This window comes from Halichoerus grypus, chromosome 6 (genome assembly GCF_964656455.1).
Source record: "Halichoerus grypus chromosome 6, mHalGry1.hap1.1, whole genome shotgun sequence".
Classification (NCBI taxonomy): domain Eukaryota; kingdom Metazoa; phylum Chordata; class Mammalia; order Carnivora; family Phocidae; genus Halichoerus; species Halichoerus grypus.
In genome coordinates, this window is record NC_135717.1 from 95,977,121 (window position 1) to 95,998,656 (window position 21,536).

The 21,536-nt window shown below is 36.9% G+C and overlaps 1 protein-coding gene across 1 annotated transcript in view; it reads right to left on the minus strand.

The window, feature by feature from the left end:
• Positions 1–561: 561 nt before the first annotated feature.
• Positions 562–21,536, minus strand: part of ST8SIA1 (ST8 alpha-N-acetyl-neuraminide alpha-2,8-sialyltransferase 1) — a 144,382-nt gene continuing 123,407 nt past the window's right edge. Inside the window, exon 5 of the mRNA XM_036119223.2 lies at positions 562–1,572. Coding sequence (XP_035975116.1) covers positions 1,086–1,572 — 487 coding nt within the window. The 3' untranslated portion in view covers positions 562–1,085. The remainder of the gene's footprint in view (positions 1,573–21,536) is intronic.

A 21,536-nucleotide genomic window follows, 5' to 3' on the forward strand; every position in this document is an offset into this window, starting at 1 on the left:
TACTCAGTCATATGGGTTCTGCCTTCGGAGTTGCATGGGAATGAGCTTTGTTTAACTGTGTGTATGTGTGAGTGTGTGTGTACATGAGTCTGTGTTTTATTTGTGTGCATGTATCTTGGAGTGAATATACCATGGTAGATAGAAAAGGGATGTGCCTTCTAGTCTGTTTCCAGACTAAAACATCATTGTGCTTTACTTTATCTCTGAGTACTAAATTATGAAGACAATTATGCCAATTTGCAAATAAATAATGCACTCACATTTGTAGTCTTTTTGCACTAAAATAACATAATACAAACAGGCTTAAATAATGCAGATCTAAAATTGAGTTTATGCCCTCAATTCTGAGAAGGAGGGAAAGTGGCTCATGTTATCCAGACTATGAATCAACACAGTCTAAATTCAACAATGCTTCACATCATCTAAGTAGACCTGATAAAAGGGGAGGAAGCAATTCTTAACATTTTTTAAATGGAAGGAGACTAGAGTTAACATAGACTTGGTTCAACAAATCACAATAATTAGCTGTAGTGTTTTGTATCTTTATTACTCAGTAAGGGATTCTTTTTTTTTTTTAGCTACCTCATCACCCACTCACTGCCCCTAAATAGGGCAAAAATAAATAATCATTTTTTAAAAACCTATGGTTCTAAGATATAAGATAGGTTTTTTCCTAAAGCCATATTGTGTTGGTAATCAGTAACACTTTGTGCTGGCATTTCCTTTATTCTACCTTGATTAATTCTTCACCTTCAACAACCAGAGTTCTATCTTGTTTGTGAACTGCATCTTCTAGATTTGAACCACCTAAATGTGCTTTACCAACATCATCTCATCAGCATGTTACTGGTTGCAAATCCACAATGTGCTACAAAATATTTCAGAGGATGTTTCATTTCTTATTTGTCCTCCAAGCCAACATCCAAAGTAGAGTTTCTCTTGGGTTTTTATAGTTGTTTTTGTTTTGTTTTGTTTTTCCAAGTGGCCCATGTGAATCCATGAAATGACTTGACCATTTCCTTTTGGAGTCATGTAGAAAACCTAACAAAAATACCCTGTCTCGGTTCTTTCTTTTTCCATGGTCCCTAGGAAGTGGGCTGGAGTGAAGTGTCTTCACATGGGTCTAGCTGCATTCTCAGTGCACCGATTTTATGAAGATACCAGAGCTGGAGAAATTCCTCTGGCATGGCATGGAAGCCAGAGAAGGGCAAGACGTTATCATAGTAGTGGTGGCTGATGGGCTGCTCATGCATATTCACAGAGAAGGGCCAGAAACCATAGATAGCTACCTCTTCACAGAGACCCAGAGCCGCACTCACCAGGAAGAGTCCTGTGGACAGGCGCTTGGCATGGATTCCCCTACTTTTCCAGAACTTTCCAATGCTACGCAGAAAGTTGGGGTTGGCAAAGAGCACTGTTTGATTGGCACCAACATCTGACAGTGTGTAATAAACCCGGAGAGATGGCTCTGTTCCCGTCTTCATAGAAAAGGCAGGCATGTAGATGTAACTGTGGTTATAGATCTTCATGTTGTCCACAAATGTCTTTCTGGACCACAGCAGATTCTGAAACCTATTATAGAGAAAAAGAGGCTCAGTTAAACCCTGAGAAAAGGAACTCATCAAACCCCACTCTATTGTTTGTCTGATGGCCCTCCTAGTTCACATTTATCTCGGGGGTGGGGCGGGGTGGGGAGAACATGAAAACCGCTTCACTTATATTTAAAATCTTCCTTGAACTTACCAATTATTTCTCATCAAGTAGCTTGGCTTTCCCCAACCCCAACAATCTTAAATTCAGCTTAAGTTTCCTTAATGGAATTCCCTTTTAACTAAAATGTACTGTACATTTTGTTCTCCCAGAATTATTTGCCTGGAATGTAAAAATCTCATGAATTCACAAAGGTTGTTGGTTGTTGGATAGGATTTTTAAAAAATATTTTTTAATTTATTCATCTGAGACAGAGAGCTAGCGAGTGAGAGCATGAGCAGGGGGGAGCGGCAGAGGGAGAGGGAGAAGCAGGCTCTCTGCTGAGCAGGGAGCCTGATGCGGGACTCGATCCCAGGACCCTGGGATCATGACCTGAGCCGAAGGCAGATGCTTAACCGACTGAGCCACCCAGGCATCCCATTGGATAGGATTTTGATAAAAACTACTTCTGCAGTCTGATATAAGCACAGGACTGGTTTCTTCATCTGCAAATCAAAGGAACCACCTGGAAGATACTTCTTCCCGTTCAAATTCTATGATCCTAGAAGTATTCCGATTAACTGATACTATATTATAACTATAATATTACATGGAAAAAGAAGCACTTGTTATTATTATAAAATGATGCTGACAGAGTTGCCCGTATTGCTTGCTCCAAAGAACTCTACTTTCCTCTGTTCTTTCCATTTGGATTCCATAAAAAGAGGATCTCCGGTTCAAGTGTATTCAACTAAAATTGATGATGTACATCCTATGTGTCAGGCACTGGGGAATTAAAAATTTAATGACCCAATTTCTGTTCTTAAGAAATTCAGGTCCAATTGTGGAAACAAAAATATAAATGAGTACAACATAATGTCCTAAATGCAACAGTTGATATCTGTATAAAGTACTGTGGGATACAGATGAAAAAATAATCCTGCCTTAGAGGAGTGGAGTCTGAGGAAGCTTCAGAGAGGGGATGGCATTTAAGTACAGCTCCTATGGGGCAACAACAGGAAGTACAGCAACAAAGTAAGAAACACTTTGGTCACAGGCTGGGGTGCACAGTGCACTGAAACAATCATGAAGAGCCTGTTTCCCTGGGCCGCGGGAGGCAGTGGCTGAAGATAAGACATGTTGCAAAAAACCTCGAGTGTCTCTAATTTGCTCGTGGACTTCAGCCTGTGGGGATGGGGAAACTCCACAGCCGCCGTGAGTACTCACAGCACTTAGTATTTACCTTACAGCTATTTCCTCATTTGCTTAGTGGTCAGTCTGTGCCAAAAAAGGTCCCTGGTGATCTGGGGAAGGAAGAGGCCGGTCGCCTGGAGACCAGTGAGGAGGCTGCTACAGGTCAAGTATAAAAAGAGAAGAAAGACAATGAACTACACTCGGCTCTTGCAACTTTTGTTCTTTCACACAGGGCCGTCACCTGCGTCAGGTTACGTGCAAGTGGAGCAGAGGCCCGTAAGAATGCAACAGAGCCACAACTCACAGAGGAAAGTCTGGCCTGACACGTTGGCAGCGTTCATCATAAATATGTGAAACTAAAACTCTGAATAAACAAATCCACAGGGTTTTGTGTAGCAATCAGTGTGATTAACTCTGCCTGCCAAGAAAGGTGTGTTCCTTGAGCCCCAAAGAAGGAAAATTGCTCCAGGTTTCCTCATGTCCTTGACTCAGCAGCCTGCTTTAGCAATTTTCTCTGGGCTGCAACAAATAAAAATAGTGGTAACAGGGTTTGTAAGTGGAATCACTTTATCCTAGAAGAAGCCATGGAAGCACATTTACCCATATTCCGGGGCTGGACCAGCCTCGCCAACACAAACTCCTACCTCTCAACTCCACTAGCCCATGCTTAATAATTCTATTCTCCCTGTTGCCCACCCATATCTTCTGCTGTCTTCCTAAAACATGAATGCTTTCCCAATCATGTAAACACACCCTGCAGGTAACCTCCTACTTCTTTTGAACCATGGTTCTCAAACTCTAGTTAGAATATCCTGATATTACAGCTTCCTGGGTTCCAATGAGTAATCCAGCTGACTTTGTATCCAGCACTCCCTGGTGATTCTCGTGCAGGGGTCCTGTGGACAGACTTATTTAGAAGATCAAAGCCATCCATGTAAGCTGTCTAGCTCTCTGCCATCTATCCCTCAACATCTCTTTCTTTACATCTTCTAATTTTATCCTTGTTGCAATTCTAACAGGAAGAAGTGCTCCCTCTTCCCCTGTGTCTTGGAACAAACCATTTCATATTTTCTTAAAAATTCATGTTCTAAAGTGGGTATCGCTTCTTTAAAACATTTAACCTCAGGGTGCCTGGGTGGCTCAGTGATCCCAGGGTCCTGGGATCGAGGCCCGCACTGGGCTCCCTGCTCAGTGGGGAGTCTGCTTCTCCTTCTCCCTCTGCCGCTCCCCTACTCTTGCTTGTGTTCTCTCTCTCTCTCTCGCAAAAATAAATAAATCTTTTTAAAAACACAAACATTTAACCTCTCCCTCTCTACTGAATTATTCCTTTTTGTCTTCTAAGCACAGTTAGAACTTAGTATGAGGCAATTCTTCATATGCTCATACCATTCCCTGAGCTACATTCTAGTTTTTTCATTTCACTATCAACATTCTAGAGCAATTAGTCTACTTCTATCTGTTCCCTTTCTTGCTTCCATTTCCTCCTTATTGCTGTGCAGAATGGCTCCTATTCCACAGCACTCTGCTGGTCAACGGAACTTATCCTTATTTTTGTAGTGGACTACATACTAATGAGAATTACAGACAGCTCCAATAAAATCAGGGAAATTGATTTTATGTTCCCTGTCTTAAAGCTGACTGATTATTCTTGAAGAGGGCAGTCTTTCTTCCTTGAGTTTTAACTTTGAAAAGGAACACACATCTTGGATTTACTATAGCCTTAATTTTTTGATACTGTTAAAGAACCAGCCTATATATAAAATTTTATTATTTTTACCTACCCCATTTTTCAACAAATGACATTATTTAAGAACTCAAATCAATTCAATGCTTATTTATGGCACACCTAATATATTTACTGTTACTCTGATCAAGAGCTTAATAGGGGTGGTTTGAATTTTACTAAATTATTACAAAATTCAACTAGAATTGTAAAAGAGTAGTGCTCCAGCTTATCTCTTCAGCCTCATTCTCAGATACTCTCTCTATCTTCACCCAATACTCCAGCCATCCCTGTATGTGCATCTGTCCTCATCTTTTGGCATTGATAGTTTCCTTTTGGCTTATCTATTCATTGCCCTGGTGAAGTTCTGCCTAAACATCAAGACTCAGGCTTCTCCTTCTAAAGCTTATTCCTTCCTTTCAACTTAAGCTTTCAAAGGAGTCTTCTTGGAACTTCTCAGGATGAACTATCTCAACCATCCAAGACTGTGTACTCCTTGAAGACAAAGGACAAGTTTTATTTGTCTTTTAATTTTTACAACTTAGCTCAGAATAGTTGTATACTATACAAATGGAAAACTATTAAACTGAAAAAAGAAGAAAATGAAGTGAGATCAGCAAGTGAAATTATTAAAAATAGAAATGATTAATATATAATGAATATGGGCATGAAATAGAAAAATATATCAATAAAAATAGCAGAAAGCACAGAAATATAGCACACTTCACAAATAAATTTCATACATGATAATAAAGAGAAAAATCATTGAAATTTTAAACAGTTACATTCAAGCTAACTATTTAACAATATGAAAATTTGAGGGGGAATAGATTTATATTTGACAAGAAGATTTCAAAATAATTTCAAGATAAGATATTTAAAGTCTATATTACAAGAAAAACTAAAGAAAACAACTGTGTGAATTTATCAGCCACTTGCAAATTATCTTTCTATAAAGGAAAATATTGACAAAATTGATTACATCAAGATGCAAAATTTCATTGCCACGAAAATAAGATAACTAAAATAAAAAGGGAATGACTCTGAAAAGTATTTTCAACAAATATAAAAATAGAAGCTCAATATTGATAACATTATAGAGTCTAAATATATTGATATAATGATATGAAAATGGACAAAAACACAGATAATGGACAAAAACACAGATGCAAGTAATAAAAAGTGTTAAATGTTCAGCTTCAGAATGCCAGTCAAGATGCAAACTGAATAGAATAAAGAAAGATAAGGGTCCAGTTCTCCCCTCTTCCAGCAAATTCCTAGAAATGAAAGAAAAAATATTTTTAAAGATCTACATCCATCCTGAAAAAAGAAAAGAAGGGAAACCCTCAATGAATCCCCAAATCTAAGTTACCTCTGAAAAAGAGAATGCTTACAGAAAGAAACCAGAATATAAGCTTATTTGTTGAGCACTGCTCTAAAATGTAGCAGTGCCCCATGCCTAAAGGCAGAAGATACTGAGAAGTTGGGTGTCTTGGAACAATCAACAAGGTGATTGTTTACATTATGGGGCAGGAGAGACATTCAAGTGGACTGAACCCTAAAATCCTGCACTGATCAATTATCACTGTGGGTAGCAGGGAGAGAATATCAGCCTCTATGGAGGAACAGTGACTATGTGCCCAGAGCTGGCCCAGCCCGAGGGGAAACTGAAATTCTTTTCAACTTGTACAATATTGGTAGCCAAGCTTATAGTTCCCAAGTAGAATACTGACGCTGGCCCAAGAGAAAAGATACGATACAGATAATGACACTGGGGAGTCACCCAAAAGAAAGCCACCTTCCTACCTTCTCGACCAAAAGTAAAGTCTACCCGTGACAGGTCTAGTCTTCAGAGCTTCCAGTTACTAAACAAGAACAGAGAGCCAAGATCAGAAGATATTGAAGGAAAGCCTCCACCATGAGAGTCAGAGAACAAAGTGGAAGAATAAAAGAACTCAGAGGAAACCAATGTTATTCAAGGGCCAGAAGAAAAATCTTAAAATCTATAATTAGCTTGTTTAGAAATATTAATAGTTGACTGTATCCACTTAGAGTAGGATACTATAAAAAGAAAAAGAACATTTAGGTTACAAGAAACAGCTACTGGAGATTTAAGAAGATAATTGATGGATTCTGGTAAAGGAAATCTCCAGCTAAAGAGCTACAAAGCAGGCCTAGAAACCTATAAGTCAGATTCTAGTGAAAGGAAAAGGGCACTTCCGGGAGAGTTGTCTCAACAACAACAAAAAAGTGCCTCTGATAGTCATCTGATAGATGTTGACAGTAATGAAAGAAGATTTGCAGCTCTAATTGGGAGTCTGGAGATGAATTAGTGACTATTGCATAGAAAGCCTTTATTTGCTCTGGGGGAAAATTAATAGGAAAAAAATTAAGAGTTGAACAGGATATCAAGTACTCATAAAATAGACTTTTTGTCTCAGATGTGAATTATTATGTAGACAATAAGGTAAGCACTATTAATTTAATTGTGATATATCTTAATTGAGAAGTTAGGAAAGTATAAGTGTGTATGGAGGAGTGCTGTGAGTGGCACTTTAAGAGACAAAAACCTTTATTTTTCCATAATAAATCAATAGATAAACTGAAAAGTTTAAAACTGTAATTAAGCATGCTGCTTTAAAATGCAACAAGAGAAAAATCAACTAGAGAATTTGAACATCTTAGAACATTACTTGGGGGAATGTGAGACAAGAATTTACTTCTTGCCGTTTTAAGCTTTGCCTTTGCCAAACTATTTGATTTTCAAAGTGTATATAGCAAAAACTGATTAAAATTTAGATACTCACAAATCCATAATCATAGAGAGTCTTCAATTAAAAAGTTTATTATTTTTAAACACAAATTAAAAATTTCTAAAAAGGACTACATATCACAAAAGAAAAAAAAAATATATAAAAACAATTATCATCATATAGGCCATAACATCTGATCTAAAATGAAAAGTCAACAACACAAAGATACACACACTGCACTAGAAAATTATTTTTTATTTTTTTAAAGATTTTATTTATTTATTTCTGAAGGAGAGAGAGGGGGAAGGAGAGACAGCAGGAGCGGGGGAGTGGGGAGAGGGGCAGAGAGAGAAGCAGACTCCCTGCTGAGCAGGCAGCCCAATGTGGGACTCAATCCCAGGACCCTGGGATCACGACCTGAGCTGAAGGCAGATGCTTAAAAGACTGAGTCACCCAGGTGTCCTGAAAAAGAAATTTTTTAAAATGTATTTCAAGTATGTCTTTAAGGGGGAATCTGCCAATATTTGCAGATGATATAATTACCTGTCTAGAATATATATAAGAGAACCAATTGGAAAATGATTTCTTGGACCTAATAATAACTTAGAAAAGCATAGCTTTTAAAAATCCATAGCTAAACCAGGCATAGAACTTCCTCAACTTGATAAAGAATAGTTACAAAAAATCTACACCTAGCATCATACTTTATGGTTAGAAACTTGAAATTTTCCTACTATGATCAGTAATAAGTCAAGGATGTCCCCTCTCACAACTACTTTTCAACATTATACTGGAAGTCACTGCTAATACATCTAAATAAGAAAATGAAATAAAGATATACAGTTTGGAAAGGAATACATAAAACTGTCTTTGCAGACAATCATCTTCACACAATCATCTATGTAGAAAATCTGAAAGAATTAAAAAAAAAAAAAAAAGCTTCCTGGAACTAGTAAACAATTACAGCAAGGTTGTAGGATATAAGATTAATATACCGAGTCAACTACTTTCCTAAATATGAGCAATAAACAAGTAGAATTTGAAATAAAAAATACAGGGTGCCTGGGTGGCTCAGTTGGTTAAGCATCTGCCTTTGGCTCAGGTCATGATCCCAGGGTCCTGGGATCGAGACCCACATTGGGCTCCCTGCTCAGTGGGAAGTCTGCTTCTCTCTCTTCCTCTGCTATTCCCCCCACTTGTGCTCTCTCTCTCTGTCAAATAAATAAATAAAATATTTTTTAAAAAAGAAATAGAAAATACAATATCATTTATATTAGCACCCCCCAAATATGAAATACTTAGGCATAAATCCAACAAAATATATACAAGACCTATGTGAGGAACACTAGAAAACTCTGATGAATGAAATCAAGGAACTAAATAAATGAGATTTTGAGAGATACTACATGTTCATGGATAGAAAGACTCAATATTGTCAAGATGTTAGTTCTTCCCAACATGAACTATAGATTCAATGCAACTCCAACGAAAAACATAGCAGGTTCTTTTGTGTATATCAACAAACTAATTCTGAAATTTATGTGGAGAAGCAAAAGATGTAGAATAGCCAATATAATATTGAAGGAGATGAACAAACTTGGAGGACTGGCTCTACCCGACTTTAAGATTTACTATAAAGCTACAGTAATCAAGATAATGTGGTATTAGTAAAAGAATAGACACATCAATGGAACAGAACAGAAAACCCAGAAATTGACCCACATAAATGCAGTCAGCTGATCTTTGACAAAGGAGCAAAGGCAATACAATGTAACAAAGATAATGTTTTCAACAAATGGGTGCTGACACAAGTGGGTATCTACATGCAAATAGTTGAATCTAGACAGAGACTTGATAGCCTTCACAAATATTAACTCAAAATGGATCATAAATGTAAAATGCAAAATTGTAAAACTCTATAAGATAAATAATGAGAGAACCTAGGTGACCTTGGCTGTGGCAGTAACATTTTATGTACAAAATCAAAGGCACAATCCATGAACGATATAATCGATAAACTGGAATTCATTAAAATTAAAAACATTTCTGTGAGAGACAATATCAAGAGAACGAGAAGACAAACTGCATCCTGGGAGAAATACGTGCCCAAAAGACACAGCAGATGAAGAACTATTATCCAAACTATACAAAGAACTCTTTAAATTCAACGATAAGAAAACAAATAACTCAATTTAAAAATGGGCCAAAGACTTCAACAGACACCTCACCAGATGGCAAATAAGCATATGAAAAGATGTTCATATTGTATATCATCAAGGAAATGCAAATTAATACAGCAATGAGGTATCATTACTAGACATCTATGAGAATGATCAAAATCCAGAACCCTGCCAACACTGAACGCCTATAAGGATGCGGAGCAACAGAAACTCTCATTCACTGCTGGTGGGAATGCAAAATGGTACAGTTTAGTGGTTTCTTATAAAATTAAACACTCTTATGTGATTCAGCAATCCTGCTTCTTTGTATCTTCCCAAAGGCATTGAAAACTTATGTCCACACAGAAACCTGCACAAGCATGTTTATAGCAGTTTTACTCATAATTGCCCAAACTTGGAAGCAATCAAGATGATTTGCTAAGGTGAATGGATAAAGAAACTGTATTATATCTGTATAAGGGAATATTATTCAGCACTAAAAAGAAATGACTTATCAAGCCATGAAAAGACATGGAGGAACCTTAAGTGCATACCACTGAGTGGAAGATGCAAGAATGGTTCAACATTTGCAAATCAATCAACATTATAGCATCACATTAACAAAATGAAGAATAAAAATCATATGATCATCTCAATAGATGCAGAAAAAGCATTTGACAAAATTCAACATCCATTTATGATAAAAATTCTCAACAAAGCAGGTATAGAGGGAATGTACTTCAACATAATAATGGCCATATATGAGAAGCTCACAGCCAATATCATTCTCAATAATCCAATAATCCTGATTTCTAAGGTCAGGATCAAGACAGGATGTCCAATCTCACCACTTTTATTCAAATTAGTATTGGAAGTCCTGGCCAGAGCAATTAGGTAAGAAAAAGAAATTAAAGGCATCAAATTTTTGAAGAAAGAAGAAAAACTAACACTATTTGTAGATGACATGAAATTATATAAACCCTAAAGACTCCATCAAATAACTTAGAAACAATAAATAAACTCAGTACAGTTGCAGGATACAAAATCCATATACAACAATCTGTTGCATTTCTTTACACTAATAACAAACTATTAAAAAGAAAAATATCAAAAACAATCCTATTTACAACTGCATCAAAAAGAAGAAAATGCCTAGGAATAAATTTAACCAAAAAGGTGAAAGACCGATCGATCAAAAACTGTAAGACATTTATGAAAGAAACTGAAGAAGACACAAGTAACTGGAAAAATATTCCATGCTCATGGATTGGAAGAATTAATATTGTTAAAATATCTATACTACCCAAAACAACATACAGATTCAATGCAATCCCTATCAAATTCTAATGGTATTTTTCACAGGAATAGAACAAATAATCCTAAAATTTGTACAGAAGCATCAAAGACCCCAAATAGCCATGCAATCTTGAGAAAGAAGAATAAGGCTGGATGCATCACACTCAGATTTCAAAGATAAGCTATAGTAATTAAAACAGTATAGTACTGGTATAAAAACAGACACATAGATCAATGAAACAGAATAAAGAGCCCAAAAATAAACCCATGCATATATGGTCAATTAATTTACAACAAAGGAATCAAGAATATGTAATAGGGAAAGAACAGTTTCTTTAATAAATGGTGTTGGGAAAACTGGACAGCTACATGTGAAAGAATAAAACTGGATCACTATCTTCCATCATACATAAAATTAACAGATAATGAATTAAAGACTTGAACTTAAAACCTGAATCCATAAAACTCCTGGAAGAAAACATGAAATAAGCTCCTTGACATAGGTCTTGGTGATGATTTTTTGAATCTGTCACCTAAAGCAAAAGCAACAAAAGCAAAAATAAACTAGTAGGACTACATCAAACTAAAAAGCTTCTGCACAACAAAGGAAGCCATCAACAAAATGAAAAGCAACTTACTGAATGGGAGAGCATATTTGCAATCATTTATCTGATATGGGCTAATATACAAAAATATATAAAGTACTTATAAACTCAATAGAAAAAAACAAAATCTGATTTTAAAATATGCAGATCTGAATATACATTTTTCAAAGTAGACTTACAGATGGCCAACAGGTACATACATGAAAAGACGCTCAACGTCATTAATTATTAAGGAAATGAAATCAAAACAAGAATGAGATATCACCTCACACCTGTTAGAATGGCCATTATCAAAAAGACAAGAAATAACAGGTGTTGGTGAGAATGTGGAGGAAATAAAATTCTTGTGCACTGTTGGTGGGAGTATAAATTGGTGAAACCACTATGGAAGACTATATGGAGGTTCCTAAAAAAAAAATAAAATAAAAACAGAACTACCAAACTATCAAAAAGATATATGCACTCCCATGTCCACTGCAGCATTATTTATAGTAGCCAAGATATGAAAACAACCTAAGTATACATCAATGGATAAATGGATAAAGTGATTGTGTAATTATATTATATATAATAATATATATATAATTCAGCCATAAAAAATAAAATCTTGCTATTTGAGACATGGAGAGACCCCAGGGCATTACACTAGTGAAATAAGTCAGACAGAGAAAAACAAATATCATATGATCTTATATGTGGAATCTAAGGAAAAGCAAAAAACCCGAGCTCATAGATACAGAGAACAGATTGGTGGTGGTTGCAAGAGGTGAGGGGTCAGGATGGGAGAAATGGTTTGTTTGTTGGTTTGTTTGTTTTTAGTTTAAATAAACTGAATAAAAATTTTTAAAATTGACAACATGAACAAATCAGAATCATAAAACAAAACACTATACAAAAAGACCAGGCAGATTTGATAAAGAACCAAGTGGAAATTCTGAAACTGAAAAAGATAGCCTTTGAAAATAAATATTTTATGAAAAGATTAAATAGTAGATTTGATAGAATCAAAATGAGAATTAATGCATTGAAAGATAAATCTAAAGACACTACCCAGAATGACACCTGGATGGAAAATATAAGAGAGATTAAGAGAGAAGATAGAATAAAAAGATCCAAAACATGTATAGAAAGTTCCCAAAGAAGAAAATAGAGTGAATGGGAGAAAAGCGATATTTAGAGAACATACATATATGCCTTAAAACCAATGTAAAGTAGGTACAAATAAAGAAAGTGAGATGGGGAGGCGAGTGGGGGATTGGCTAGATGGGTAATGGGCATTAAGGAGGGCACTTGTGATGAGCACTGGGTGTTGTGCGAAAGTGATGAGTCACTAAATTCTACACCAGAAACTGAGTTACACTGCATGTTGACTAACTGGAATTTAAATAAAAAATTTGGACAAAAGTAAAAATAAAGAAAGAAAAATTAAAAAAAAAGAAAAAGTCAATTATGTCTAAAACATATGCACAAAAGAGAGGTGGTTATTAAGTACCATTCCCTTGACTCTCTTTTCTAGCATGATTAAAGTAAATAATACCACTAAAAAATAATAATATACAAATAACACAAGAGCCTGGGTGGCTCAGTCGGTTAAGTGTCTGCCTTTGACTCAGGTCATGATCCCAGGGTCTTGGGACTGAGTTCCACACTGGGCTCCCTGCTCAGTGGGGAGCCTGTTTCTCCCTCTCCTTCTACCCCTACCCCCTGCTCATGCTCTCTCTCTCTTTTTCTCTCTCTCTCAAATAAATATCTTTAAAAAATAAATAAAAACAAATAACACAAGAGAAAAACAGATAATGACATAGAACTATCAAGTCTGAGATGAAGAAATTCAAAGGGCCAATGTACATATTAAAATGTGTACAATCTCACCAGCATTAAAGTTATACATTTATACCAATTTTTTAAAGTATACCAATTAAAGCTACAGCAAAATTACAGTTTTCCACATATCCAATTGGTAGAAATTAGGGAACATAATAATAAATAGTAGAGTGTGAGAAATACGTACTTTTATGCTTCAAATGGGAGCAAGAATCATTACAAACAGTTCAGAAGATGTTTTGGCATTTTCAATATGAACACCAATTGACTCAGCACTTCCATTTCTCAGCTGGTACCTTGGATATTTGCAAAATAACCTCTTACTTCTCTTAGATCTTGGCTCATATAACTGCACCTCAGAGAAGCCTTTCCTGACCACCCCATCTCTCACCTTTGTTGCATTTCTTCATCCTACCTATTTTATCATATATGCATGTCTTTTTTTATTGTCAATCTTCTTGAATGTCCACAAGGAGGACTTTGTTTTGTTTATTGATAAATCCACAACATCAAGAATGGTGCCTGGCATATGGCACTAAGTAAATATTCATGAATGTTTGCTGAAGTATGCAGAAAATTAAAAACAACCTAAATGTCCATCACAAATAGTGTTATATCTATACTATAATTTATGGCAATTCTTTTAATGACATGGCTCCATTTGTATTGATATGGAAATAGTTCCAAAATGTTATATAAAAAACAAAAAAGTTTCAGAATTACTACTGAAATTTATGTAGTGTATTATCACACAAGATAAAGATATATATTTTCTATACTTACATGTATGTGTGTAAATGCATGGGAAATGTTGGAAGGATACACATTAAGCTGAAAACAATGGTTATCTCTAGGGACAGCAGTGGGTATGAGGGTGCAGGTAGAAGGTCAAGGAAAACTTTAACCTTGTCTGGAATGCTCTCATTCTTTAGAAGGTGATATATTTATGTTGCTACTTGTGTTGTTAAATATTTCCTTTTGAAAGGTCAGTCTCCTCAGTGTTCACATAAATGCAAAGTAAAACAATCATGAATTTCTAGTTCACTCTTTCCAACACAACAAAAAGTTAGAAGTGTGGTAATTTTATTCATTAAGTTTTTAATAATATTTTGATGTACTCCTTGCAGTATAAAACACATTTATTTAAAAAAGCCACAAATGTTCAAGTTAATTTCTCTTAAGTTTATTTCATTAAAAGGTCATTTATTTTAAATAGAATATTTGTTTCAATGTTTTTCTCTATAATAATTTTATTTGAACACTTTCCTTATTATTTACTTCCTGTTCAAATGTTCCAGCAATTTTCCAGTAGGTTAACTCATTTCCGTATATTATTTACTTGCTTTTGTAATATTTTGGACCATTTGCCGTGTTCATGGTCACTCACTGCCATTTTTCTGTCTCTTTGTGCAGCTGTTTGTTTACCCAGCTGTTGCTTCCTTTTCCTTTGTCAGTGAAAATTAATTTTGTGTTGATCCACAATACTTTTCTCCTCTGTACTTTCTCATCCTATGGGGGTGGCTCTTCCACAGGAAAATATTTTACCAGATTGCAAACAACACATTATATCAAGCTATTCCATTCAAACATAGTACATATTAAAATATGCCCCAAGAATGCAAACTTTTAAAATATTTGCAAAGTGGGGGTTCCAAACCTAGACTGCACATTGCTAAGAGGAGAGAAATTTAGGACCGGCCTTTCCGAGATGGATATATCTGAACCGAATTTTGAAGAATGAGTAGAATTAGCTATGTAAACAGAGCTGAGGGGGAAAGTATGCTTGTCTGACAGAGCAGTGTGGGCAAACGCACAGAGGTGAGAAAGGTGGTGTTCAGGGAAATGCAAACAATTTAATATAGTGAACCTTTAGAGCCTTGGGAATAGCTAGAGATGAGGCACAGGACAGGATAAAAGAATCATCTATTGCCAATCAAGGTTGAGATTTTACCCATCTGGAAAAAGAGAGACTAATTAACATTCATTAGTCCATGGGGGAAACGGTGAGGGAGGGTCTCACCACTCACGCTATAGGGGAGGAAGGAAAAGCTGACTGTGGTGAATGGGACAAGCAGGGCTGATCTTCAGCTGGAAAGCAATGGTGAGAAATAGAGGACAGTGTCCATTCTAGTTTGGTGTGAATTCTGTACCAGTTATTAAATACCTATCCCATCTAGGTGTGAGAGTGATTTTAGTTTGGGGGCTTGGGTGGCTTGGACTTCTGGTGGCTCCTTTCATGATGATGTGTAACACAACAGGAGAAGGTAGTTTGAAGGAAAATATTATTACCCAATTTTGGACAGGCTGAACCATAGACATGAGTCACCCAGAAGAGCCATGTGCCAACATGCAAAACACTGACAAATTATAGCATTTAAATGGTGGGCAAAGGAGGCAGAGTTGTAGCAAAGGGTAGGTTGGCAGAGAGGTGAGAGAGAACCAGAAGAATCTTCAATAACAGAAGGAATAAAGAGCTACAGAAGTTTATTAACTGATAAATGCTGAGGAGAGATCGAGTGAAGTAAAGACAGAAGATACTCCTGGAACATTTAGTAACATGGAAATTTTCAGTGGCATGTGCTACTTCAGTAAGAATCAATCTAGATCATGGGTTGAAAACTCAGTTGTGCACAGGGGCCAAGCAGATTGGAAAAATATGTGACGGGGCCAGGCATACCACAAGAGAGTGTGGATCTGAAAATGGAAAGTACATGTCTCATCTAAAGTATTTCAGAGTAAAAAGAAAAAAAAAAGTAATAGCCAAGCAACACAATTACGATGGCCAGGTTTGGCCTGTTGGCAACAAGCTTGATGGCAAACTTATTCCAAACTCCAAATGAAGATTAGACCATGGAATCACAAATCCCTTTGAAGCAGATAAAAAAAAAAATATGTAGTAGATTTGTTTATTTCGGACATTAGCGATAGTATGAGATAAGAACCAGAAGATCTATAATCAAATCACAGGAATAAGTAAATTCTATTATAAGATTCTTGCTTAACACAGGTTATCCTATTTAAGCCTTGTAGTAACTCTGTGCAGAGGAGCATTGTCCCTTTTCTGCTGTTGAGGAAACTGAGGATAAGAGCGGTTATGTCCTCAAGCCAAGTTTCACAGCTACAATGCAGAATGTGGGTTCCCAAGTCCAGCTCAGCTCAACCTGATTGTCGATTCAACGCTCTTTCAGTTGAGGAAACTGAGGATAAGAGCGGTTATGTCCTCAAGCCAAGCTTCACAGCTACAATGCAGAATGTGGGTTCCCAAGTCCAGCTCAGCTCAACCTGATTGTCGATTTAACGCTCTTTCAGTTATACCGTGTAGCTCTCCTCTGAGGGGAAGACAGATCTCTCCTGTCATATATAAATTCATTTACCTGTGATCTGGGTTCCAACCCTTTGTACCTTCTTAGAGATCTGGTCACATTATCCTTCTTTTACTGCCTTTACCTTCATTCACTCCTTTTCACTGGCCCTTCCCCCAACATGGGTTCTTGCCCAAGTCTCCCTAACCGGGAACAAAAAAAACTGACAACAAACAAAAATTTCTTCATCTTTCTGTAGCTACTTCCTGATCTCTTTCTTTCCATCCATAGTTGAACTCTTCTTAACTCTCCCATACGGTCTGGGAGATTTGTTCACTTTCATTACCTAAACTAGGACTCAAACTGGTAATGGAGTAGAAAATATTTTAACAACAGACACTAGAGTTCCTTGTGGAAAAAGAATTCTCTTTGTTTAGGTGTAGTGGTTGCTCTGGGTGTGGGCAGTGAAGTCCTAAGATCACGTCCCAGTAGCAGAAAAGGAAATAAGTGATAACTAACCTCTTCTGCATAAGTAGTTAAGAGGAATTTGGGGGCAGGGAGAACAGAGGGGTGGGATGAAGGGAGAAGGGGTAATGACATCCTGGGAGGTTAGAAACTAGATGGAACACAAGTGGGACATTCTCAATGATGGGGTGGTGAAAACACTTTTAAGAAAAGAGATGCCCAGGGGCTGCTGGGTGGCTCAGTCAGTTAAGCGTCTGACTTTGGCTCAGGTCATGATCCCAGGGTCCTGGGATCGAGTCCTGCATCAGGCTCCCTGCTCAGCTGGGAGCCTGCTTCTCCCCCTCCCCCTGCCCCTGCTCGTGCTTTCTCTCTCTCTCACTCTCACATAAATAAATAGAATCTTTAAAAAAAAAGAAAAGAAAAGAAATGCCTGATGTGCAGTTTTTATGTTCTTTGCTTGCTAGTTTTTTAGTCACTCCCCTCCCACCTCAAACCTTCTATAAATTTTGCTACATATACGTAATGCCTTTAGAAATTGGTATTCTGGAAAAATCAAAGAAAGAGACTTTTAATCCATGTCTGCCTTGATGTGGAGCAGAGAGAGGGGAGCAGTCACAGGAGATGAGGAGACAAGGAATCTGAAGGCAATTTAAGGAAAGGTAACTGGAATAAATTTTGATCATGTAAATTTAAGTTAATGGAAATTCCCAAAAGATTGTAAAGAACATTGAACTCTATGGCAGATACAGAATAAGAGTTCCAAGTCAATTAAAAAAAAAATCTGAAGGGACAGGCTAACCTCTGTTCACATCTAAATTCATACTGATGGCTTCCTAATCTCCATGCCCAGTCTAGCTGTTTTAACATTCCAAAATTACATGGCAGAATAGCACCATGGTTAAAACTGAAGCCTTTTAACACCTAGCTTTGAATCTCATCTCTAATATTTACTAATGTGAGTTTGGTCAAGTTTCTCAAGTTTTATGTACTCAGTTTCCTCATCTGTAAAATAGAGATATTAGTTGTATCTAGTCCATGGGAATGTTTTATTATATGAATTAATACTTGAAAAGTATTCAAGGGGCACCTGGGTAGTGCAGTTGGTTAAGCCTCCGACTCTTGTTTTTGGCTCAGGTCAAATGGCTCATTCCATTTTGATTGCGTTATATTTGATCTCAGGGTTATAAGATCGAGCCCCAAGGAGGGCTCCACACTCAGCACAGAGTGTGCGTCAGACTTTCTCTCTCTGTGCCCCTCCCCCATGCTCTCTCTCTCTCTCTCTCAAATAAATAAATATTTTTTAAAAAGTATTCAGAACAGTATCTGTCCCATTGTAAGCACACAATAAATATTAACACTTACTATAACCACAGACGGCTGGCAATTTCCATTTTGGTTCATTTACACACTCAACAACTATTTATTGAGTACCTATTATGTGTTCTACACACTGTGGGATATAGCAAGTGAACAATATAGACAAAGTCTGTGCCCTCTTAGAGCTTTCATTTGGGTGAGAAGAGACAACCAATAAGCAAACAAACAAAAAAGGACAATATATGGGGAAGGCCATGAAGAAATAAAGTAGAGTAACAGGAAACAAGACGGTGGGGACATTGCTACTTAAGAGTTACATTTTAGCAGAAGTCTTATGAAAACAAGGGAGCAAGTACTGTGGAGAACTGTGGGAAGCATCTCAAACTCAGCATCTTCCCTCCAGTATCTTTTGTAACAACCACATTCCTTATCTGAACAAATAGGACAACCATCCACCAATGACTCAACCCAGCTACGAGTCTTCCCTTTCTTGCTGCTTCTATACCAAGTTCGTTACTAAGTTACCCTTTTATAACATTTTGAGTCCACTTTCCCTATTATTTATAGGTTGAGCTACATGAAATGGCTATTCTGCAGGTCAAAAACAGTTAAATATTGGCATGTGCTTACCAAACCCAGTTTGTTTTCTTCCAGGGCATGCAGAAGGGCTACTTCCCAGATTCCTTTTTGGTTAGGTAGAGCCATTTGACTAAGTTCTGGGCAGAACTGCTGTAGGACACCTCCAGCCTAAAGCCTACAATCTCTCCCCAAAATCCATATTTGCTCTAGTCATTCCTCTGACAGCAACACAGAATAAAGAGGATACAGTCTAGGATTCTTTGGCCCTCGAAGAATGGTGGAACCACAGGATGGAAGAAATTTGGGTTCATAAATGATAGCATGGAGCAAAACTCTTGCCCTTCCCTATACACCATCACTGGATTTGAGTGAGAATACTTCATGGTTTGTGGTAGTTTGTTACAACAGTTACCCCACCCTAACTAATACATATCTTCAGTGCCACAGTTTTATTTCAGATCATCAACTTTCCTCTGTATCATAGCAACAGCATCCAAACTGATCTCTTAGTTTCCGAAACATTCTTCTCAAGGCTCCCACATAACTGTTTCAAGCCCCAATTTGATCATGTCACTACCCATCAAAGGGCAGTTCTTCAATGGCCTGTCCTCAGCTTATCCAAGCAGTTTGGATTTCAAAACCTTTTGTGACATAATCCTGGTCCTACAACTCTAGCCTCTCTTTTTGCTATTGCTCATCAGTACTCTCTACCCTTGCCCCACCTAACTACTTGATGTTCCTCGAACAGGTCATGCCCACCCATGCTTCTAAGCCATTCCGCATGCTACTTCCGCTGATGTGAAAACCCCCTTCACCCTAATTCATTAATCTTTCGGGACTCAACTCATGGCATCTGCTATAGAAAGTTTTCTATAGTACCAAGCCTGGATTAGGTACCCAACTTGTATTCTTTCAGCACTTCATTTTTATCAAGGTACTTATCACCCTGTCATGAAATTATCTCTTTAATTTTCATGGCTTCTTTACTGAATTCTTTCAGAAAAGGCGAATGTCCTTTATCTTTGGGTTCCCTAATATTATGCCTGACATAGTGTAGGCACTCACTGTTTAATGAATAAATACATACAGGAATGAGTGAATTTCTAAGCATTTTTGCATCTTTGCCACAAAATGCATTTAATTCACTCCAAAATATGCTATAGAAAAAAAAACACAAAATGCTTTTTCTTTCAAGAATACTAAGATAATATAAAAGATACTTTTGATTGTGTTTATATTCGTCAACATTTTTTCACTGGTTTTTATGCAAACTATTCCCCTGCCTTAGATCAGAAAATGGATAATTAGGAACTGAATAGCATTCTTAACTACACATCCCTCATTAGACACTAGTTTACTTTCTTGAAAACAGAACGTGGAAATTTCTGACAAACTTCAACCCTCCAACAATCATATAATCATTTTTAATCTCAGGAATCATTTAGAAAAATCCATTTTTTCCAGAAAAATAAAACTGTGCTTGTTTTTCTGACCATAAGTGTTCTTTTATGATTCTCCCTTTTGTAGTTCTTATAATAGCAATTATATTTATTTCTCTAAATTTCAATGTAAAGTTAAAGCCACACTGAACTTTAGGACGCCTGGGTGGCTCAGTTGGTTAAGCGACTGCCTTCAGCTCAGGTCATGATCCTGGAGTCCCGGGATCGAGTCCCACATCGGGCTCCCTGCTCAGCGGGGAGTCTGCTTCTCCCTCTGACCCTCTTCCCTCTCATGCTGTCTCTCGTTCTCTCTCTCAAATAAATAAATAAAACCTTTAAAAAAAAAAGCCACACTGAACTTTAAAAACAGATATTGATTCATTTTGAGACATATAAGATTAACTGAGTTATATTCTACTTTGTGGAATATCACCATTTAAGTAAAAAAATTATGCCAATGTTGGTGCAAAGCAATAATCTTGTATTTTAAAAAACAGATTATATTTGAAAAGCCCATTGATTTTGCTATAATTGTATCTTTCAAAAATTTCTGATACAGATGATGGTCTCAAATGTGACTTCCAATTATAGAGAAGGTAATTTGAGAAAACTGCATGTTCAGCCTCTTCCACAGGTAAACTGTGCAATCTTAAGCAAGTAACTTCATCTCTTTATGCCTCAATTTTCTTATCTGAATAAAATGGAGATAAAAAGAGCACCTAGTTACAGAGTCACTGTGAAGACTATGTGAGTTCATATGTGTGATGCACTTAGAATAGTACCTGGCACATAAAAATTCTTATAATTTTTAGCTTTCATCATCACCATCTACACTATCATCACCATTATCGTTATCTTCATCATCACATCACTATTACCATCATCATGACCAACATCACCATCACCATTATCATCATCGCCAACAACATCATCATAAAATCATCATCATCCTTCCTCTTCTCTTTGTAAGAACAAGTGATGAGAAACCAGTTCCTAAAAAACTCTAGAGGGGCGGAGCAAGATGGCGGAGGAGTAGGAGACCTGGATTTCGTCTGGTCTCAGGAATTCAGCTAGATAGGGATCAAACCATCCTGAACACCTACGAACTCAACAGGAAATCGAAGAAAAGAATAGCAACAACTCTCTGAACAGAAAAGCGACCACTTTCTGGAAGGTAGGACGTGCGGAGAA